We start from the raw sequence: 23,791 nt of genomic DNA, 5'->3' as shown, positions 1-23,791 counted from the left end.
AGGCTATTGTGAGCTGAGATAGTGTCACTGCACTCCAGCCTGGGTGACAGAATGAGACCTTAAAAAAATTTTTTTTTAATTGTACATTTAAAAATAATTTGAAGAGCATAACTGGACTGTCTGAAACACAAAGGACAAATGCTTGAGGTGATGGATGCCCAATTTACCCTGATGTGATTATCACACATTACATGCCTGTATCAAAGTATCACATGTAACCCACAAATATATACACCTAGTTAGTACGTACCCCGTTCTACACACACAAAATTCCTTTGAGACTTCCCCTATTTGAATGTATATTCTTAATGATGTATTCCCTAAGGACAAAACAAAAGTAAAACAGAAAAATTCTTTTTAACTGTTTTCAATAATCACATTGTTGGTTAAGGTCTTGGCATTGTTATTGTGACTGTGATGCATGTAAGGTGAGATAAAAGCTAAGCAATTCTGTGACAGTTTATGTCTATCATCCTGATGTCCTGGAGAATTGTAACACCTGACACAGGACAAAGAAGACCTATATTTAAGATAGAAGAGGTTATGAATTTGAACCAGAAGAATCAGTAAAATAATGATGAATTTTCACTTAAAAACAAAACAGATGCATTGAGAGGCCAAAGCGGGCAGATCACTTGAGGCCAGGGGTTCGAGACCAGCCTGGGCAACATGGTGAAACCCTGTCTCTACTAAAAATACAACTAGCCAGGTGTGGTAGCACATGCCTGTAGTCCCAGCTACTTGGGAGGTTGAGGCACGAGAAATCACTTGAACCCGGAAGGCTGAGGCTACAGTGAGCCAGGATTGTGCCACTGCACTCCAGCCTGGGCAACAGAGTGAGAACCCTGGTCTAGAAAACAAAACATACACTTCAAGTTCCATCTATGGGAAAGTAATAACCAGCCCAGAAGCAATGAACACCCCTAATTAGCCACTGTTCTTTAGAGAAATAGCTGACCCCAGGTCTGGAGAAGTGAGCCTGAAACATCTTGACATACAGGTAACTACTAGTAGAAATGAGGAATCAAATCAAATGTGGGACATATGAGGATCAATAACACTAATACTGCAGAGGTTTCAAACATCAAGTATGTTAAAATTCACAAGTTCATACTAATGCTTAAGAAAAAAATTTATCACAGTTGGTGGATGCCAAAGAATCAACTCATTCTGAAAAAAACAGGTAAGTAAAGGAAAAACATCCCATATCTGTGTGTTTCTTACACAAACCGTACCACTAAGTAGCCAAAGAGCAGATGAGGGAGAGTTTCTCCTTGCAGAGAAATATTCCTGCTTACACATGAAACAGGGATATAGAATTAAGATATCATTATTTTGCAACCCCTAATGAATAAGTGGATCAAAACTAAGCATCAGCTGCTACTCAAACCCAAAGAAGGCAATCCGTTTGCGCCTCCTATCAGGAAGACCACATCACTGCCTAAAGTAGTCTTATCAAAAAGAAAGAAAGAAAAAAACAAACTCTAATCAAGTGTCTATATTCACTCACCAATTTATAAGCTACAGAGAGGGCAAGGGACACATTAAAGGTACTACATGGTTGCAAGCAACAAAGTCAGACCTGGGGAAATCTGTCAACAGTGCTTCTCAAACTATGTGCTTCATCAGTTTTCTTTTTCTCCCTAATTTTCAATTAACTATAGACCAATTATTCTGTAAAGTACAAAAAAAAAAAAAAAAAAAAAGACAAAAATTTAAAAAGCCCCACAAAAACATACAAACTCCATTTTTTTAAATTGTAAGATTCAATAAACGAATATAAAATCACTGTCAAAATGTTTCTAGAAACTCTCAATTTCCGTACTTAAGTAATCATAAACTAGTACTACAGTTTCTGATCTGGCACTGCACTGGGTCCAAAGACATCTGGAGCAGCACTGCTTGGCAGAGTCAAGAATCTAGCTTCTATATCAAATAAATTACAAGGAGGGAAGGAGGGAAGGAGATAAGGAGGGAGGGAGGGAGGGAAGAACCTATATATTCAAAATGGTATAATTTAAAAGACCTACCAGCCAGTCACAATGTATGGATCTTATCTGAATCTGGATTCAGACTTAGTAAAGCAACCACCACAAAAAAAAAAAAGACTTATGAAACAGCTGAAAATCTGAACCAAACTATAAAATAAGAGATATTTTTAATGGTACTGGTTATGTTAAAAAGAACCCTTATCCATTTTAGAAATACACAATTAACGAGTAAAACATACTGAGATTTAAAGTAATACAAGAGAGCTGGGAGTGGAGATACACACACACAAACATAACTGGCCTTCAGTTGATAATTATTGAAACCAGTGTATGAGGGTAATTATCTTATTGTCTTAATATGCTTGACATTTTCCACAATCAAATAACAAATTAGTAAAATTAAAAATTTAAGTTTTAAAAACCTGACTCCTCTATAAATGTTTTTTAAAGAAGGATTAAAAAGGAGTAAGTTTGGAGAGGCAAGTTTCCACAGCATTCTAATGCCAGAAAGGGTAATAAAATCTAAAAACTTTTATAGAGAGCATCATGAATGTAAACTTTTTTTGCCTTGGAGTCTAGATGCTGAGTTCAAGACCAGCCTGACCAACCTGGAGAAAGCCCGTCTCTACTAAAAAGAAATAAAAATTAAAAAATACAAAATTAGCCAGGTGTGATGGCACACGCATGTAGGCCCAGCTACTCGGGAGGCTGAGGCTGAAGAATCGCTTGAACCCCGGAGGTACAGGTTGCAGTGGGCCAAGATCACGCCACTGCACTCCAGCCTAGGCAACAAGAGCGAAACTCTGTCTCAAAAAAAAAAAGAAAAGAAAATTAAGTCAGCTGCAATCCTAATTACATCCCTCAATCAACTAATAAGCAGAAACTACTATGTATATGATGTTCCATTTGTGTGGTGTGACTAAAGGAGGCAGATTTTTCTGAAAATGTCAAGAACAACACTAAAATTATATGCAAAGAGCACATGTTTATTTTCTGAAAACCTCATATAAATCTTTTGTATTTGAAGCCCTGTGATAAAAATTACCAGCATTAAGTGCAAAAAGTCCCAGAGAAAAACATTATTTACAATGTATAATTAATGGTCAACATTGGTCACTAGGATAAAACACAAAAATCACCCCTGCCATTTTTATACTTTAGCAGCTCCTCCTCTCATTCTAATTTAGAATCCCAATTTCAAAAGACTGATCCAGACAAGATTAAAGAAGTTTATAACTTCTCTAGTTGCAAAAGTTCCAAAAGCAAGCTGAGGAGAAAGGAAGATTCTTTAAAAGTAAGATTCTTATTCACTATGACTGTGTTTCTGTAGTTTACAGGCACCTTATTCTACAATCTTTTAACAGCTCTTCTCCCTCTGATTATCCGGATTCACCTATAAGGTTTTAATTCCAACAAACTCTTGACAGATTCACCTATAAGGTTTTAAAACAGTGAGTTTCATAGGAGGTGACAAAGAGGTGCTGTCTTTTGTTCTCCAAGTCCTTCAAAGCTGACTGTGTTGTCTCTCTCGTGCTGTGATGGAAATAAGAGATCTAAAAAAAGTAGGGGTTTTGTTGTTCTTGTTCCCCTCCATTCATCCTCTTTGTATTATTAATTGGTGTACTCTATCTTGAGGCATCAAATACTAAAACAATTATAAGTAAGCAGACTATGTCTGAAGAATGGCTCAATCTAAAAACTTAAAAGTATAGGGCTATTTCCATCACCTGCTAGCCATTCAATTATTTTTTGTGCCCTTAAAACCTCTTATAAACATATTCAACTATAATTCAAATGGTTTAAAAAGCTACTCTGGTGGTCCACAGAAGTAATAGCTGCTCTGCGGATTCAAGCTAATAATAAATGAGCAGCTTGGTGTTACCTTAAATGGGTTCTGGCAGAAACAGCAAGTGTTACCAGAAACAGAAAAAATACCTTTCCAATACATACAAAAATCAAGCAAAGTTTCATTCAAACCTATCTGGGGAAAACATGCTGTAATCTAATTTTATCCAGAAAAGAACTGAATTTTAAGAAACCTATGACCTGTATATACATGAATGGTTGAAGCCAAGTAAAATACTGTCATGCTATGACTTCCAGTGATACATGAAGAATCCCCAAACATCCCAAATCACAGGAGTTGTAGTGAAAAACTTTTGTCTGCAATAAGAGGCAAGCAAGTCTTTAAAAAATCAGCCACAAACACAGATGGTATTTTAAATATACAGTAGGAACATTTATTTTAACACTTCTAAAAGATATTTCTCCATGCCTGATGATTTGATATAAAAATCAAACCCATCATACTTTCCCCATCAGTCTCTCTACATTTAGGGCAATCAGAAATTTGTACAACACGAATATTTGCTTCTGAAATGAAAATTACAAATTAAATGATAACAAAAATACACAAATCAACTGGACCCTAAACAAATTTCTAGTATAATTCTTTCCACTTTCCCCCAATCACCTAGAGCTTCTTTCTTCAGCCTCATTCTGCTCCTTTTCCTTTCTTTGCTTGGCCATGAATTTCTGTTAAAAGCAATTTGCAATATAAAATACTTATTAGACATTATTTTGCTATGTGTGCAAACTTATCTACTGTATATTTATAATTTAAAAGAAACTGATCCTGCAAAGTATTATAAACACAGTGCCTTATATAAACATTTCTTCCTTTCATACATCAGTCATTTGATGTTTATGATACACCAGGTATTACGCTTGGTGCCTGAGGATTCAGTGGGCAACAGGACAGATAGGATTTTTTATACCATAGAGCTTACACTCTAATGGGAGAAGAGAAACAATAAAATAAAAAAATAAAATAGTTTGGGGGTGGTGGTAAGCACTTTAAAGACACAGCAAAAAGGTAACTGAGGTTGAACTTTTTGGGGGGTTCTACTTAGCTAGGTCTTTCTTAAGCAAAGACCTTTCTGGGGAACTGATATTTGAGACAAAAAACATGAAGAACTGGCCATGCAAGTGAGACTGGGAGGGGGCAAAACAACAGCAATATAAAGGTGCAAAGGCAGCAATGGGCCTCTCACATATGAAAAACAGAACAAAGAGAGCCAGAAAAGCTGAAACACAGAACGCAAAAAAAAAACTGAGTTCAGAGAAGTAGAAAAGAATCAGATCATGCAGGGCTTTAAAGACCCAAAATAAGAAGTTTGGATATTAGACCAAGTTGCAATATGAAGCTACTAGAAGGTTTTAAATGGAAAAGTGACATGACGAACTAAGTTAAGCACACAGGTAGCAAAGCACAATGTATAAGAGCTTGGGCCTAGAATGAAATAGAGCTGAGTTCAAATCCTAGGTCTGCTACTTACTAGCTATGTGCCCTTGGGTTTAGATACGTAACCTCCTTAAGTCTGTTTTCTCATCCTTAAAATTGAAATAATAGCATCTATCTCATGAAGTTGATGAGGAGATTAAATAAGCATCCAGCATTAGATGAGTGTCTGTGCCACAAATTCAACAGAGAGGATGTACAAAATTCTCAAATATTCAGCAGGAACTAGAACCACCACTTCAATTATGGCTAATGATGATTCTCTAGAGTAACACTTCTTAAAGATGAGTACAATTTAAAAGGTTTTGTGATTAAATCAGTTTAATAAATGAGTTGCATGAAGTTAAGCGGATTCATTTCGGCTAGACAATTTAGAAACTTTAATAAAGTGCTAATGTCTACATGACTGAAGAGGTCATCAAAATACGCAGTTTCTTTAATAATGGAATGTCATATGAGACTTAGTGATCTGCAGAATCTACTCTGGCAAATGTTGCTGTTCAAGGAAAAGGAATAAAGACTAGAAATTACAGGCAAGGTACACTGAACGAGAAAACAGGACTTAAGAGGAATAAACTGGCATAAACATTCTCCTAAAGGGGGGGAAAATGTACGTTTGGGGTGGATAAATAATTTGATTCTAAGACAATTAACAACACCTCAATATTTTTAAATTTTAATTTTTAAGAATTTTAAAATTCTTAAATTTTTAAAATTTAAAGAATTTTAAAATTCTTAAATTTTTAAAATTTAAAGAATTTTAAAATTTAAGGAATTTAAAATTTAAAATTTATTTTAATTTAATTTAAATTTAAATAATTAATTTATTTAATAAAATTTAAAATTTAAAATTTAAATTTAAAATTTAAAGAATTTTAAAAATTACCTCAGTATTTTGCTTATGACGTGTACTCTTGCAGTGATTTGTCATTGCTTTTTCACCTGAGTAGAATAGGGAACAAATTGGACAGAAGAATCCAGCCTTAGGTACGAGAAAGTCTAATTCTAGGGGATAAGAAAATAAGAAAATTAACAATAATTAATCTCCAGTTGTGTTCATCAATTTATTTTGTTTATTTATTTGAGACGAAGTCTCACTCTGTCATCCAGGCTGGAGTGCAGTGGTGCGATCTCAGCTCACTGCAACCTCTGCCTCCTGGGTTCAAGTGATTCTCCTGTCTCAGCCTCCCACGTAGCTATGATTATAGGTGCACGCCACCACGCCCGGCTAATTCTGTATTTTCAGTAGAGATGGGTTTTTACCATGTTGCCCAGGCTGGTCTCGAACTCCCGACCTCCCCTATAGGATCTGCCTGCCTTGGACTCCGAAAGTGCTGGGATTACAGGCGTGAGCCACCACAACGGGCCTTCATCAATTTATTTAAACATGACAAAAATATTAAGCACAGTATATACTTAAATGTAAGAACAGTACACACTGCTATAAATTTAGGGATCAAAAGTAGTAATTTTAATCAGAAAACGTAAGTTTTTATTTCGTTAACACATTCTGTAATATTCCAGAGCCTCTAGGGAAAGGCAGTATGCCACTGCTTTGGTATAATGCCAAGTTGAATAGATTCCCAAGGAGAATCTTCAGATAACAAAGAACTGTTCAATAATCCTTCAGAATACCAAGTCATTACATAAGAACCTAACAGTTCGGTGGCTCACGCCTGTAATCCTAGCACTTTGGGAGGCCGAGGCGGGCGGATCACGAGGTCAGGAGATCGAGACCATCCTGGTTAACACGGTGAAACCCCATTTCTACTAAAAATACAAAAAATTAGCCAGGCGTGGTGGCGGGCACCTGTAGTCCCAGCTACTTGGGAGGCTGTCGCAGGAGAAAGGCATGAACCCGGGAGGCGGAGCCTGCAGTGAGCCAAGATTGCGTCACTGCACTCCAGCCTGGGCAACAGAGCGAGACTCCGTCTCAAGAAAAAAAAAAAAAAAAAAAAAAAAGAACCTAACAGTTGAGGTGGCTCCAGCCTGTAATCCCAGCACTTTGGGAGGCCAAGGTAGGCAGACTGCTTGAGCTCAGGGGTTTGAGAGCAGCCTGAGCAACAAGGTGAAACCCTGTATCTACCAAAAATACAAAAATTAACCAGGTGTGATGGTAGATGACTGTAGTCCCAGCTACTCAGGAGGCTGAGGTGAGAGGACTGCTTGAGCCTGGGAGTTAGCTGAGATCACATCACTGCACTCCAGCCTGGGCGACAGAGTGAGACCCTGTCTCAAAATAAAATACAATAAAAATAAACCTTTTAGGAATCACGTTAAAATAAAAGAGAGAGAAGAGGTAGAATGTTGGGCAACTGTCTGATTGAGGAGTATGCTGGCTGAATAAGGTCCCCCTCAGCTCACCTTAGCTGACCATGAACAAAGTCGGCTAGCAAAGACTTTCAGCATGTTCTGCTTAACTGGAGTGACTTTCTGCCTGGGCAAGTATAACTCAATTCTCACCAGAGTGGCAAAGAAAGTACGAGGAATAAAACAGGAGATACATCCCAGATTTCAAGAGTGCAGTAAAAATATCCTTCTCAGGTAAAAACAGCCCAGTAAGCTGTCTTCAAAAATGCCACTGTGTAAAACATGCAAATTTCCACTATTAAATGACAGTGCAGGCAAGGTTACCCAATTACTCATCTGAACAACAGAATACTCATTATGGTGTTGAATTTTTATTTCATATAGGTAAGAAAAAAATGTCATTTTAACTTTACCCTCAGGGACATCAGATGCCACTGATTTGCCTGAAGAAGAGTCTTCAGTCTTCTTGCGTTTTCGCTCTGGTTCTGAATCCTTTAATCCAGATTCCTCATCAACTAAAATTTTTCAAGGAAAAAAAGCTATTCAGAATAGATTTACAGACTTTGTAAAGTTAACACTGGATAATTCTTACCTTAAAACTCAGAGAAAACCCCCCTTGGTTAATCCCATCTGGCCATTCTTTGCACAATGTTCTCCAAGATTCTTTAATGTGAGGAATAAATGGGTAAATCCATTCAAATGGATTTAGGAATACAGTCTAAAGCTAACAGCAAATTTTATTTATATATGTTCCAGGCAGAATTTAAAGACTAATACAAGTCCTATCGTTACTGGCAAGAGAACTTATATATGCAAAGTGCTAAGGTGAGCAGAGTGGAGATTAAGGGAAAAGGGTACCAGCAGAAATTGATTCCATGGCCCAATACTGAGGCCCTTCCAACCTAGAAAATTGAGCCTAAACTGATAGCCTAAGACCCCTGTTAGAATCACAAGTAAAATTATTAATATAAATGTTAAAGCCCACCAAAGTGAGTAACACGTAAGCAGCACTCAATGTTAGCAGACTGCATACTATGATCTTGGGGACAGACAAAAATGAAGACTGATTCCAAGCAATTCTGATTACCCTCAGTAGCTGAAATGCCTTACTGTTGCCTAATACTTGACAAAACCCTTTTACATATATAATCATTTAGCTTTTATCTCATGTAAGATAGGCAGGTGAAATCATTATTATCCCATCCCTACTTCTTCAGAGATGGAGAAAGCACAATCAAAAGAGGTAATAAACAGATATGCCCAAGGTTGCATAGCTAGTGAGTGACACAGGGTGGAACGAAGACTTTGTGACTTCAAGTTCAGTGTTCCCTCCATACATCTGGGCTACTCTTTAGTATTCCCTGAGGGGATGGCCAGGAACTTTGAAATCATTACTTACTCTTACTCCTCACATTTTACTGCCATCAAGTCCTACAGTCAATAAGAAAAAGGTATCATCCTTTTCTTAACTTGATGGTTAAAATAATCTGGTTTCCTTGCCTCCAATCTCTTTCTATAATTGTTTATTTCTTCATCAGGGTAATAAACTTTTCCAAACATATCTGTTCCTGCCACTCCAAAGGCACATTTATCTTAATAATATATAACATATAATAAAATTATATAATTAAAATAAATTAAAATAAATGATTTAGGTTTACAATTGTGTGGAAAAATGACTTTTTCTTAAGCTGGGTCCTTTTGTCAAAACATTGTTCATTAGCAGAAATATATTGTTACGTAAGCAGTAACTAAATCATCCTTTTATATTACTTGGTTGCAATGAGGTAGTTCTAAGCAAGCTGATTGCTAAAGTTGCCCTACCATACAGAAATTCTGAAGTCCGGGAGTGACCTCGTGAAATCATGCGAGAATCTAATTACTGAATTACCACCTATAGCTTGGTTATCAAAGATTGGTTATGGAAAAGAATAGACAAGGAAGAAGGAATACCCACTTGACCATGAATTGGCAAAGAGCTTCAAGAGAGGGCATTATCAAAAGTAACCAATCATGTGGGAAAGTAGAGTAAGACTAACTTAAGAAGAAAACACTTTAAAAAATCATGTTTGACAACAACCTATTGGGGGTCATCAACATCATTTTTAGGAAGGCGGCAGGAGAAAGAAACCAAAATACATCCAGTTCAATGGAAAATTAAGACGTAAAAGTAGGTGGTTCTTTCTAGATGTCTTGCTCTAAAAGCAAGGAGGAAAGATAGGAGCTAGAGAGATTTCAAGGTCAAAGGGATATTTCTTTCAATGGGAAAAACTTGGCCAAATTTTATGTGTACAAAGCAAAATATAAGTTGGTAGACAAGGGAGATCCTAGATTTACTCTGGGAAATAAAAACGAAAGCAAGGACATCCAGTGAGAAACGGGCTAGGTGATGTAGAGTGGAGAAAAAGCTACTTTTACATCTGGTTAGGAAATAGTAAAGGAAGGAGACCTCTAATATATTGGGAGCAGCACTGACAGCCCACCTGAAATCAAATTCAATTAACTCCTTGGACCAAATCATACTTGGTAAGTTTTCTTTAGAGAAGACAGGATAGGAAAGAAAGAGGGCAATGAGGGTGCTACAAAAAGAATGGTAAAAGTGATATACTTATAGTGCTCTATTTAAATCATACTGGTAAGGTGATTTTTTGCTTAACCTCTCTGAATCAATAAACCCCTTGAGAGCAGGAGCTATGTACTTTCGTCTACCCTTTTAACACTGTTATGAAAGATGCCAAATACAATGAATATGACAAATATCTGGTTGAGTGACTAAAGTATTATCTCTCACTAGACATTTCCTTATTTGTTTCAAGTTAAATTTTATAAATGCTATTAAGATTTCTTGTTTAATTCATTGGCTGGCTGCTTAGAAGCATCCATATAGCAAGGTCCACAAATAATAGCCAGTTAATAAATAATTTCTCTCTGATGCTGCAACATGGTCAGAAAACCTTTCGAAGATCATTTCCTCTAATCTGTCACATTCTAATATCAATAATCCATTCTCTCTACATTACAAAGATCAAAATCTTACCCACATCTAATAACCACCCCTGCTCCATTCCACTGATTTTCTACTTTTCTTCTTAGCTAGATCTGTAAAACTTCAACTACTCTCTTGTGTTGTGTAACTTTCCTTCCCATTCCAACAATCCTGCTTTACCTTCACTCATCTGGAAGGCCTCTTCACCTTTTGCTGGTTCTGTCACAACAGCTTTTTCTGATGGCAGAGTTTTCCCAATTCTAACTCTCTTGGTTGGAGTTTTAGCTTTAAAAAGAAAGTCCTAATTTATTGCTCTAGTAACAGATTTTAAATTGCTTTAAATTAAACATATTATACTGTCTGAATCACCATTATACATTTTTGCTAAAAATACCCAAATCTGGGTGGGAAGCCTACTGCTAATATAAAATAGAAGAATTCTATTTTAAAATACTCAGTTTAATCTAAGCATTTCCTTTTGTTCCCAGTTATCATTTTCCAAATAACTATGCTTTTCTAACTTCTTTTCTCATGGTGTCTATGTTTTCCTAATTTGTTCCATAAGCCTGTGGGACCTTCCTAGTATTTTATTCTTAGGTGAATTAAATCTTTCAGGTTTTTCTTCTTCTTTTTGGAGACAAAGTGGCTCACACTGTTACCAAGGCTGGAGTGCAGTGGCACAACCATAGCTCGTCACAACCTCGACCTTCAGGGCTCAAGCGATCCTCTCGCCTCAGTCTCCAAAGCAGCTGGGACCACAGACGCATGCCACTGTCCCTGGCTCATTTATTTTTTGTACAGATGGAGTCTTGCTAGGCTGCCCAGACTGGTGTCACACGCCTGGCCTCAAGTGATCCTCCCACTTCGGCTTCCCAGAGTGCTGAGACTACAGATGTGAGCCACAATACTTGGCTTCAAGATTTTCTTAATGGAAATTATGTTTATCTCCCTCAAGTTCGGAAAATGAGCTGCCCTACTATTTTGTATCATTACCATATTACTTTAAAATAAAATAGTTCCTTTATAAATAGTTCTTAATCCTAAGTCTAAGCAAAAACTAGAAGGCAATCTGATGTAAATGTTCTTCTATTTATCAAAAGTTGTCTTTTTCCCACAATACAAATATATCATTTTTATTTCAATTCTAATTTGGTTACTTTGTTTTCTGTTTTTTTGTCATCCTTTCTTGAAGTATAACCTGGACCAAGTTCTGCTGTGTAACTTTAAAAAACTGTGAAACTTGTACACATTTCTTTGAAAAATTTATTGTTGACTTTTAACTGTCTGTTGGCCTCTAATATCAATACTGGGTGACATTATTGGTAATGCCACAACATGTATTTTAAAATTAATTTTAAATGTAATCCCCTTATAAAACAAAAAGACTACCCCTTCCAATTATCTACCTGTTAAGTGTCTTTCAATCATGGTTTTTAGATCTTCTTCCATAACATTCTCATTTACTGGACCCACTTGGGACAAGGCTTCAAGTTTTGTCTTTTTTGTGTCCACAGCTCTCTTCTTTCTATTCCCTTTTTTATCTGTGGCATGGTCATTTTTGCTTTGTGCTAATTCAACTTTTAAATCATCTCCATCTTCCTCCTCTCCAACTTCATCAACAGTAACAAAATTAAGTTCTTCTTTAAGGCTGTTAAAATCAGCCAGAGAGTCTTCATCCTCTTCAGTTACTTCATCCAAAGTCACTAAATGCAAATCACTGCTGTCATCTTGTATTTCATCTACAGTAACTAAAGTAGAAGGGTCTTCGGGCATCTGAGAAGAAATGAAGCCAATGGAATCCCTTACAGTATCTCCTTCATTTCCTTTAGTATTTAAAGTGGCAAAAGTTATGTCTGCTGACTCATTCAAAGGTAGCTCTTCCACTTCTCCAATTTCATCCACAGTTACCAAGCGTTCCTGTTTGAGGAGATCTTGTTCTTCAGCCACTGACAGAACAGTAACATCTTTAGGTTCACTGTGGGAAATGCAATCATCTTGGTCAATTAATTCATCTAATGTAAAAAGTGAATTTGAATTTTTTACCATTTCTTCCATATTTAGTTCTTCTTCATCAATTACTTCATCCACAGTGACTAGAGCTTGTGCTAGATGTGTAGCTGCATCTTCCTCTTCCCCAATCTCATCCAGTGTTACAAAAGATAGTTCTCCCTCAACACCACGAGGGGCAGAAGTTTTCCCCTTTTTCTTCTTTAAGTTCAGTTCAGAGAAAGGAACATTTTTGAGAGTTTCTTTCCTTTTTCCCTTTAGTGGATTCTGCTTGGCTTGAGAAGGATTCACTTCTTCTATAACCTCATCCACAGTAACAAATTCATCCAAATTAAATGGAAATAATGGTTCCTGCTGGAAAGTTAAAAATCATAGTATTATAAACAAATTTTGACCACTGGTTAGATTCCAAATAGTCACAATAAATGTGCATGAAGATCATGTGGGAGAATTTCAGTGCAAATTAGGTTTCCTAAAGGCTAAAATTAAGAGTTATTTTTTTTAAAGCCCCACAAATGACTTAGCTATAAATTCACAAAGTATAAGCCAAAGGTAAAATCCTAACAATATCAACCTAATTTCACTTTTACTTCAATTCATTAAGATTACATTTCCTAAATGATGAGTTTTGAAGTATGACACATAAAAATACATTTAAAGTATTTGTCAGACAATACAAAGGAGGTACTGTTCCATATGTCAAACATCTAATAAGTGTTCTAGGAGACTTACTGGACTTCTAAAAGCACCTCAAATATAGTTAGAAAGTAAACAGCTAATTAGTCTATTTATCAGTATATACTGATTACACATTAATTAATTATATATAGAATACATATTTTAAGAAATACAGGCCAGACGTGGTGGCTCATGCCTGTAATCCCAGCGCTTTGGGAGGCCGATCGACTGAGGTCAGGAGTTTGAGACCAGCCTGGCCAACATGGTCAAACCCCGTCTCTACCAAGAATATAAAAATTAGCTGGGCGTGGTGGCAGGCGCCTGTAATCCCAGCTACTTGGGAGGCTGAGACAGGAGAATCACTTGAACCCAGGAGGCAGAGACTACAGTGAGCCGAGATCGTGCCTTTGCACTCCAGCCTGGGGGACAGGAGCAAAACTTCATTGCAAAATAGTAATAATAATAATAATAATAATAGTAGTAATAATAATAATAAAAGAAATATAATGGTTACATTTTGAGAAAGTTGTATGAAAAAATTATTACTAAGACTCAATGCCTAATATAACTGTATTTGAAAAGAACAGTATCTGTAATTTTTTCAATGCTGTCAATAGTAAAGAAGATAAATTCCTACCGGGGCTCCTATACACTTAGTGTGTTACCAATGATCAACTGCTATTATATATAATAACGACATTAGAATATGTACCCTGTAATTTCTAGGGAGAGTATCTGCAAGCGATTGCAGTATCAAGTTAACAAAGCAAAATGAAGTAGCCGTAATCCTTACTTCTGCTTTAGTAGCCATAATCCTTATTTCTGCTTAAAACTAGTAACATTTCTCCTTGCCCCAACGACATAGGCCCAAATTTATCCCCTACCAGATAAGAAAAGTAAAATGACTGAAAAAAAATTCTACGAATGGTAAAAACCTAAAATAACAACTAAATATAAAATATGTTTGACAATGGAACTTGGTACCAGTAAAGTAAATCTTAGAGACCATCCACTTAAGGCTCAATTACAGCCAAAAGGATAACCTGTTTTAACAAAATGAGGATGACTCAAGTCAAATGTCAGTCTCTTTTACATATATAATTTTTTCTGTGTCTACAACCTATTCCTGTCAATATGAGATTGGAGGTATTTCCCTACTATACTCTCTTTCTGTCCCTGTATAACATTTTGCGCCCCCACCCCCCCGACCCCAAGAACACAAGGTGTTTAGACTAGCTCAAGGTCAAAAAGTAAATTAATGGTAGAATTAGAGATAAGTTAAAAATGAAACATCTCATTCCTATCCCTTGCTCTATATGCTTACTCTCTAACATTGTTAAGGCAGGCACAAGTTGTAAGATAGATGAACTATGGAGATGAAAAAGAAGGGTTAAGGTCTGTGATCCATTTTTTACCTCTTTAGATTTGGAACTTCTACCAGTAGTGCTTTTAGGATTCTTAGTGTTTTGCTCAGTCAAAGTCTGAAATAATAAATAAGAAATACAGAAAAACAGAATTTACAACCAGATTACTAATGTTCTAAAAAAAAAAAAAAAAAAAACCCAGTAAACATTACCCAAATACAGTCAATTATGCAAATTAACACGTATACAAAACTAAGTCAACAGTCACTAAACAGTATAGGCACAGTCTCTACAAGTTGTAGTTAAATTCAGTTTTACTGATCTTTTCGTCCCACAATGTCTAGTTAGGCAGTGACCTGACAAAGGAAGCTTCAATTTAAGAGAGGAAACAGTTTCCCATTCAGAAGCCGAGTGGTAAATCACCTTAGGAGATTCACAGCAGACTTTTTTTTTAAACCACAGTTGTTTCCAAATTGTATCCAAATAATGCTTTTCAAACTTGTCAATAAATTATGAACTTGAGCTTAATACTCTAAATGTTTACTGGCTTAAACAATGGAATCATTTAAGAAAAGGAAATGGAAGCTTCTGGGGTAGAGTGAGGAGATGAAAGTATGAAACAAAATTACATCTCCTACTCCATAGCTACAGCAGCGGAGCTAAGCACTTCAAAGACACACTGCGCCATTCTTCCTACCCTCCTCACCTTATTGTTGCTGTCATCCCGTTTCATGATGGAAGGTCTAGCCTCTGTTTCCTGAGATTGTTTTGTTATGTCCCTGTAATCCAGTTTAGAAAGCTTGCCTTGCAGGGCTGAGATCTTTCCACTGCCTCCTCTGGTAAGACTGCTCTGAGTAGGTTTGAATTTACTGCTGCTTTCTGCCAAGCCTGACCTGGCACTTGTAGGTTTAAGCAGACCAAATTCTTTGGCTGAAAGTTTCTTTTCAGCATTTATTTGATCTCTGGGCACAGATTTTGTTAAACTTTTTTGATTTTCAGTTTTTGAAACTGTAGCTTTTGCCTTAGGAGAAGAGACCATAACAGCCTTGATGCTTGGTTTACTGCTAGATACATCTGATACAGCCAGAATACTAGTTTTACTAGTTTCATCAGGCTTATTAGCCTGACCCACTCCTTTATTTGGGTACGCCTTGAATAAAGTGTTTTCTGCAGCCTTTTCTTTCACTGCTGCCATAATCTTTTCCACCTTTTCTGCATCCATCCTACCTTCATTCTTTTCAGCCTTCTCTGTTCCTATTTGAAGATCCATTCTGGTTTCCTTAGTATTAAATTCATTCTCCTCCTTTTCATCCATGTTACTTTTTTTTTCAGAAATACTCTTTTTATCCACTGTCTTCTCATCCCCAGGGGAAATTCCCGGTACTAACGTCACAATACAAGTTGATGGCGATATTTCTGAAACAGTTTCATGTTTTTCTACTTCAGCTACAGTTTCTACCATAGTCTGTGTAATTCCAGAAAAGAAATCTGCTTCAGATGGAGATTCTTCTAGAATTCCTTTGATGTTCCTTTCTTCTATAAACACACTGTCAGATGGTAACAATGCTGTTTTAGGGCTAACAATTTCTGCCTCTTTCTTCTCCAAGTCACTGTTAAAGATGTGCTGATTTAAAGCACACTCCTCGGCATTTTCAGTGAATTGTTCAACACTGGCTGGAGTGGATGCTACAAAAGGAATTTCTTTGACCTCCTCTCCTTGAGTTTCAAGCTCCAAAGTTTCAATAGCAAAGTCAGAATGACATGTTGCTTTTTCAGGTTCTTCCTCACAAGGCTCTTCCTGCTGTACTAAAGTTTCTGTTTGAATGCTGGGAGTACTTTCTTCTTCAAGCACATTAGGTTTAACAGAGGGACTATCAGTTGCTGTTTGCACCTCACTTTCATCAACTGGATTGTTTTTCAAGTCAGGGCTAAAAGTATTTAAAAACAAACAAAAAGAACACAAACAAAAACACAAACAAAAATCAAACTATGATGAGAATTCAACCATTATAAAGAATCCTGTTGACACCAATTGTTAAGACTTCCTGATGCATTCGTAATAAGCACTGGGAAATCCAACCAATTGGCATAAAATGGCTAAGATGATTTGATGGAAATATGTAAATAATATAAATTATGACTGTTGATATGTTCCTTTTGTGCTTATGTGATTATAGCCAATATTTTCCCTTCTCTGTCAAGCTAACCCCTGACACTGAAAGGACAAATGTGAATCTCAGACACTTCAAATATTATCAGGTCCTATTCCCAACAGTGGTAACTGAAATAATAAAATATGTGTACAGTTCTACAATAAAACTAATGATCCATGCATTACGATTTAAAACTTTATAAGTGAACCTTACCTAAAAAGAACAGAAAAGCAACTGGTGGGGGGAAAAGACCATACTCTAAATCATATCACCTTTTTATTTTTTTTGGGTGTGAAATATTTAATTACCTAAGAACCATATTTATTAATAATATTTAAAACTTTTTTTGGAAAGTATTCTTTATATACTCTAGTGAAGATTTAAAGTTAGTGACAAAACCTTATACAATCACCTTATGTGAACATACAGTCTTATTATAAATATTTGCCTTTGGCTATAAGAAGACATATGTTAAAAAATAAACCTTCCCAATTCAAGAGAATAATGTATAATTCTAATATTTAACTTAAATGTGTAAGTAATATTATTCAGAAGAAATGGAAGAAATGCATGGCCAAGTATATGTAATTCATCTTATTTCATCATGGTCTCCCCCCAAATCTAAAGTATATGAAAAGTGAGTGGTCCTATAATTCCAGTACCTTCACTGAGGTAGACACAAAATAAGTTATTTTTATATTAATGTTCCACAAATCAGAGGTTTTCTTGAAGAAGAACAAGGAAAATCTTAGCTTCCAAAAACAATGCCCAACATGCTATCAATGCAAATTAAAATTTACCAAATATATTCACATAATGAGAAGCAGTAGATTGGAGCAAGACACCAGAAAGTGATCCTATAATATCAAAACCTATTAGAAAGTATTGACTTTCTTCTCCTATTTTTTAAGGAAGGAAAGGATGAGCCATCATCCCTTTTGACCTGCTTCTTAGAGGGTGGCCATGTACCCTTTAGTTAACAACACAAGATGATGTATATCTGTGTGCTGAGATGTTAACCATATTTAAGAAGTATTGGAATAAGTCGTGCTACCACATCAGGGTCTTAAATCATTTGAACCAAACTGGTCTTCCCTCATGCCCCAAAGGTTACATCCTGAGGAGAAAACTTTTCTACCAGATTACAGAAATACCTCTTGACCCTAAACCTTAATCAACATATATTCTATTCATTGTGCAAGTTATTCTTTGCATGCTAAAACGGTTTTTATTTGAAATAATCACACCCCTTTTATTCAAAATATAAATGGCTAATTTTAACAGTTTCAAATCTTTACAATTCAAAATAAAATTTGTGGCAAAACACAACAGGAAAAAGAGTAGTGACATTCAGTTACAGCAGGTATATGAGTATTATTTCTCAAAACAAGCTTTTGTCTTTAAATTACAAGACTCATTTCCAATAATGAATATATTAAATTCCTGCCTCATTACTGTACTGCATATAAAAGCTTTAGAAACTTACGCCTATGTAAAAACATCTATGGGGCTAGAATAACAATGGAGACCTTGATTCCTGGCTCAAGGATACAGCAAGACTTTCCCCTTTACAAGTTTTTCAATAAAAAAGTTATTATATTTCATACAAACTGAATCATTCTACAGTTCCATACTTGAAACAGAGAACACAGGTCTACTCAGAAAAATTATTTAATTCCATATTTGTCCTTGAGTGCTAGTCTTTTTAAATCATAGTGTTCTCTTTAGAGAAGTCATTTACCAAAACTAGTATCTGCTTTCTGGCTAATATGGAAAAAAAGCCTCAATATTGATCAAGTTAGTTTGAAAAGAGTTTGAAATGTCAAATAAATTACATTAACACCAAAGTTAAACAACCACCCTTTGTAACGATCAAATGAAAACACAGCCATATTCTGGGAAATGGAACAAAAAAGGATTCCAGAAAGGCATTTGAGATATAGATATCTCATCTGCCACTCCTCCCTCCTGCCCCAATATCCCAATAATACCAGAATTTCACAGTCTTTGGAAAAAGCATACAGTAAAAGCTGGGCATGAGAACAAACGTTAACATTGAAACGCAAACATCCTGAGAAACTTTAAACTGGGACTTCACAACACTGAAGATTAGTGTTTATTTCAGAGGCCAACTGGTTACTTTCTAATATTAATGAATTAGAAAAATTTCATCTAGCATTCTTATTTGTGGCCTTAATCTGTTTACATGTCAACAGGATGAGCACAGACATAATGTGAATTATTAAATTATGATTGTATCCACGTGAGTTTCCTCTAAACAGTATTTAAATAGTTTAAACAAAAGAATCATATTCATAATGAATTGGCAACCATAAGCACTTTAAAACAAAACAAAACAAAACAAAACAAAACAAAACAAGTGCATGTAGTACCAGCTACACAGGAAGCTGAGGTGGGAAGACAGCTTGAGCCCAGGAGGTTCAAGGCCAGCCTGAGCAGCATAGCAAGACCCTGTCTCTAAAAAAAAAAAACACACACACAACAAAACCAACAAATAGTATTTTCTCAGCATCAGTTCACTCCAAAAGAAACGTTTAGTATTCTGGACATACTCCACATTTTTTTCTCTAATGTAAGTCAAAAAAAAAAAAAAGGGAATTAATAAGTTTTTGGTGCTAATTTTAAAAATTAGTTTTATGAGGTTGAATAGCTCTAAAGTCATTAAGAAATATATTCAATTTTAAAAGTTATGTCTAAACAATGAGAGGAGAACAATGATCAACTGCTATTGCTATGGACAACAACTTTTCATGCGGACCTCAAAAAAACTGTGTAAAATGAAATAAAATGGGTTTTGCCACAGAGTTTTCGTGACCAATCTTTAGGTCTATATATAGTACTACATTGGCACTGTTATTTATTAAGCCCTTTGTGAGCTTTCACATCACACACTGCTGGTGGTACTATTTCTTAGGTATGTGAATGCACCTAGTATGATGACATACAAATTAAAAAACCCTGTGCTGACACACAGAGCAAACCTATTGCTTAACGTTCCTGGTATATTTTAACGTACTCATCATCTTTATCAACTAAAATAATCTGATTTTATGAAAATTACTGAGAAGAAAAAATCCATTAAGACATTCTGTTTTACAGGGATCTTAACATCAGTGCATCAGATAAACACTTTTCATATTTAAACACTTTCAAACTGCTGTTTCAAACAAATATACGCTCTTACAATATGGATTAATAAATACGGATGGCTCAGTACACAGGAGGAAAAAGAAATATTCTAAACCAGTGATTTACAGTGAATAGCAGTGAAAGGCAAGTCATTAATTGGTGGAACAACGGTGGTGATAAGGCAGACACTCATCAGAATGAGAAAGTTATTAAGGAGAGGGTGTACTTTATGTGGTCAAAACAAGGCTGTAAGTCACCACTTTGTGGAGACTTTGAAAAACAAGCTTTCATTGCTCTGATAATGCAAAACTGTATACATAATTTTTTTGGACACTTACTTGCCCCGACCCAGTTGTTTTTAAAAATATCAAAATACGCAATGAAATTAAGTAACGTTAAAAGGTTAAAATTTTACTATCGTGTTTATTTTGGAATAGGAAAATCTAACAAAAACAATGTAATTACTGTTTGTGAAGTTGAGTTATTGGAGAATCTTAAAACATTTTATAAAGAAGTGGTTTATTTAATTGAAACTGTTTATATGTTCAGTTATCCTAAATATTCAGTAAATACTTAAATGAGAGTAAATAAACAAAAAACAACAAAGAAAACTCCTAGGTCAGGCTGAATCCAAAAAGAAAACTGTAGCAAGCCCATATGTACACAGAATAAATATGTAGAATAGAACTTTTCACTACATGTGAGTCATTACTATAAAATACAGCAATAAAATTCAGAAACTAAATACTACACAAAAGTGTTAGTAAACATACAGCAACATACCTTTCTTTTTCTAATTCTGGGTCATGCTCAGTTTGCACCTGTAATATAATCAGCATTTTATTAGAGGCTATTCCACTGGATTTGAAATATTTAACTATAAAAGCAATGTTTTTAGTTAAAATTTAAGCTAAAAAAAAAAACTCTTAAAAATGTATCAAAGCAGCTAGTTTTCAGTGTCTACATTACTATCAGGTTCTAGAATTTTTTTTTCTAATTAAAGACCTCCAAATTAGGTCACACACAATAACTTACATTAATGAAAAAATAAGTTTCCTTAATAATGCTATAAATGAGAAACTTTTTTAACTTTAGAAGCCTGGAAATTCTATCTTTTCCCTAAACAATAAATGTGAAATATCAACATCTTCCTTGTGGAATTATTTTAAAAGACTTCTAAGAGAGATGAGCTGTCTAAAAAAGTTTCCTATTCAAAATACCTAGAAATGCTGAACAAAACTGAACAATAATCCTTTTAAATATTTGTCTGATATCTGATATTTTATTTATCTGGTATGTGGGTCCCAAAAAAGCAATATTCTGGAGCCCCCAAATAGGGCAGGAATTAAAAATCCATCCCTATATGCCAAGCACTGTCCCAGGTACTTGGGATGCATCAGTGAACAAAATGGCAAAAATATCTGCCATTTAGAGCTTATACATAATAGAAGAAAGCCTTTTCTGAGAAATCATGCATTCTCTGGGTAGAAACTTTCTAGAAAGATTTTGTCAGACTAAAAACTGAAAACGGTGCTTTAAGGAAATTCAATGTGTCTAGAGAGGATTCCTGGCATAGGTGTTTGAGTCCAACAGTAAAGACTTCCTTTACTGGGATATCTGGTGATAAGTCTAGTTTATATCCTAATGATACTGCCAAAACTAAAGATGATGGTTTTTAAGTCCCAATTACAGACAGTGTTTATTAGCAGCTTTCCATTCAGGAGAAAGGTTTATTAGAGGAAAAAAAAAAAAAACCCTGTATGGTATCAGAGGAACTCTACATCAGATACCTATACTGGTCAACTTACTTCCTTATTCATAAAGGAATAACAGGAAAACAAATGCACAAAAGTGAACAAGGTAAGCTAAAGAAAAGATATTTCAGACAACTGAAGTGCCTTTTAAAAAAACTCAAAGGAACAACCTCAGAAAAATTCGAGAGAATATAGTATCTATGAAATCAGTGCTGGTGCTATTTCCAGAAAAATAGAATATTAAAAATTGAAGGAAATAAATCAAAAAATAATAATAGAAAAACTTCCCTGGGGCTGGGCGCAGTGGTTCACGCCTGTAATCTCAGCACTTCGGGAGGGTTGAGGTAGGCGGATCAAAAGGCCAGGAGTTCAAGACCAGCCTGGCCAGCATAATGAAACCCCATCTCTACTAAAAATACAAAAAAAAATTAGTGGGCATGGTGGCGCGTGCTTGTAGTCCCAGCTACTTGGGAAGCTGAGGCAGCAGAATTGCTTGAACTCGGCAGGTGGAGGCTGCAGTGAGCCGAGATCACGCCACTACACTCCAGCCTGGGCAACAGAGCAAGACTCCGCCTCAAAAAAAAGGAAAAAAAAAAAAAAAAGAAAAACTTCCTGCTCTAAACACAGGATGTAGGAAATGAGTCGCAAACCAAGAAAAAAACCTTGCTCACTGGACTAGCATTACCAACCCTCTCTTTAGAAATTCTTGAATCACTAAATATGTCCCTAAAGCCTTTGATCTGGTTCTTCTGTCTAAAAAATCTCCTCTTTGAAATTTTCTTAAAGCTTGCTCTCTTCCGTCAGGTCTCTCAAATAACTCTTCTGCTGAGGGACTATCACTGACTACTTTAAGATACACATTCCCCACATTAATCATTCTCTTTTTATCTCAACTTATTTATTCACAGTCTTTTTACCACTTGTATCTGTTTATAGTCTATCTCCTCCACTAAAATATAATCCTTGAGGCCTAGGACATTGAAACAATGTTCATCATGGTATTCTAATACCTAAATGTAAGCATACAGAAAAGGAATTAGATAAATACTAGTTTAGGGCCAGGCACAGTGGCTCACACCTGTAACTCCAACACTTTGGAAGGCCCAGGGTAGAGGATCACTTCAGGCCAGAAGTCTGAGACCAGCCTGGGCAACACAGTGAGACCCCATCGACACACACAAACAAAAATCAAAAATCAGATTAAAAAATAAAGTTAGCCGGGCATGGTGGCATGCCCTTAGAGTCTACTCTGGAGGCTAAAGTGAGAGGATTGCCTAAGCCCAGGAGTTGAGGATTCTGTGGGCCATGATTGCACCACGGTACCCCAGCCCAGGTGACACAGTTAAGACTTCGTCTTTAAAACCAACAAACATAAAAACTAGTTTAAAGAATTAACATAAAAATCCTAAAACCTTTCAGAGGAACAAAATAGTTATGACCCAAATCAGCCTTCTCCTAATACTGGATTCTGGATGCTAAAAATAATCAAAGGAAAAATAGCCTAAGCACAGAATTTTACATCCTGACAATCAATCAATGAAATACGTAAGAGCAAAATAAAGTCGGTTTCAAACATTCAGAGATTCAGAAAATGTACTGCCTCTACATACTTTCTGGGGTAAAAAAATATATATATATATTTGAGAATGTACTCTAGCAAACAGAAAACCTGTGATGTGACAGAATCCAAGAAAAAGCAGACATAATTCAGAAAAACAATGAAAGAAAACCAAAGGTGTATAATTGGTCGACAAAGCAAATGGCCCTAACTTTAGAAAAGAGTCACAAGAATAGCTCTGAAAGGAGATTTCATTGAACAAATAGTAACTAAGTTACACAGATGATCAGAGTAACATGAAGACTGCCATTTTTTCCCCATTCAACAACAAAATACAAACTCTAAACCATACAAGAAAACCATAATCTAAACACTTATGAAAATGAAAATGTGGCACCATTTTGAGAAATGACTGGGAATATAAGAAACTCAGCTGTGAGTGTAGAGGTTATGGACACATATTACATATTGCCTTCTTTGTAAACCCATTCTCATTACTACTTAATTCTGCAGTAAATATTTTCATATTCATGATATCA

At 35.7% G+C, this 23,791-nt stretch overlaps 1 protein-coding gene across 5 annotated transcripts in view; it reads right to left on the bottom strand.

Moving 5' to 3' along the window:
- Positions 1-4,203: 4,203 nt before the first annotated feature.
- ZNF638 (zinc finger protein 638) overlaps positions 4,204-23,791 on the bottom strand; it is a 152,553-nt gene continuing 132,965 nt past the window's right edge. For 3 of the 5 annotated variants that reach the window (XM_025353710.1, XM_025353712.1, XM_025353711.1), the window contains exons 21-28: positions 20,724-20,761; positions 15,344-16,565; positions 14,689-14,754; positions 11,995-12,946; positions 10,769-10,873; positions 8,016-8,117; positions 6,179-6,297; positions 4,204-4,526 (exon numbers count right to left, since the gene is read on the bottom strand). In XM_025353710.1, coding sequence (XP_025209495.1) covers positions 4,461-4,526; positions 6,179-6,297; positions 8,016-8,117; positions 10,769-10,873; positions 11,995-12,946; positions 14,689-14,754; positions 15,344-16,565; positions 20,724-20,761 — 2,670 coding nt within the window. In that variant the 3' untranslated portion in view covers positions 4,204-4,460. Of the gene's footprint in view, positions 4,527-6,178; positions 6,298-8,015; positions 8,118-10,768; positions 10,874-11,994; positions 12,950-14,688; positions 14,755-15,343; positions 16,566-20,723; positions 20,762-23,791 lie in introns of all 5 variants that reach the window. The other 2 variants (XM_025353713.1, XM_025353709.1) reach the window with 2 other exon arrangements.

This window comes from Theropithecus gelada, chromosome 13, assembly GCF_003255815.1.
Source record: "Theropithecus gelada isolate Dixy chromosome 13, Tgel_1.0, whole genome shotgun sequence".
Classification (NCBI taxonomy): Eukaryota; Metazoa; Chordata; class Mammalia; order Primates; family Cercopithecidae; genus Theropithecus; species Theropithecus gelada.
This window is presented reverse-complemented; position numbering and strand designations above follow the sequence as displayed.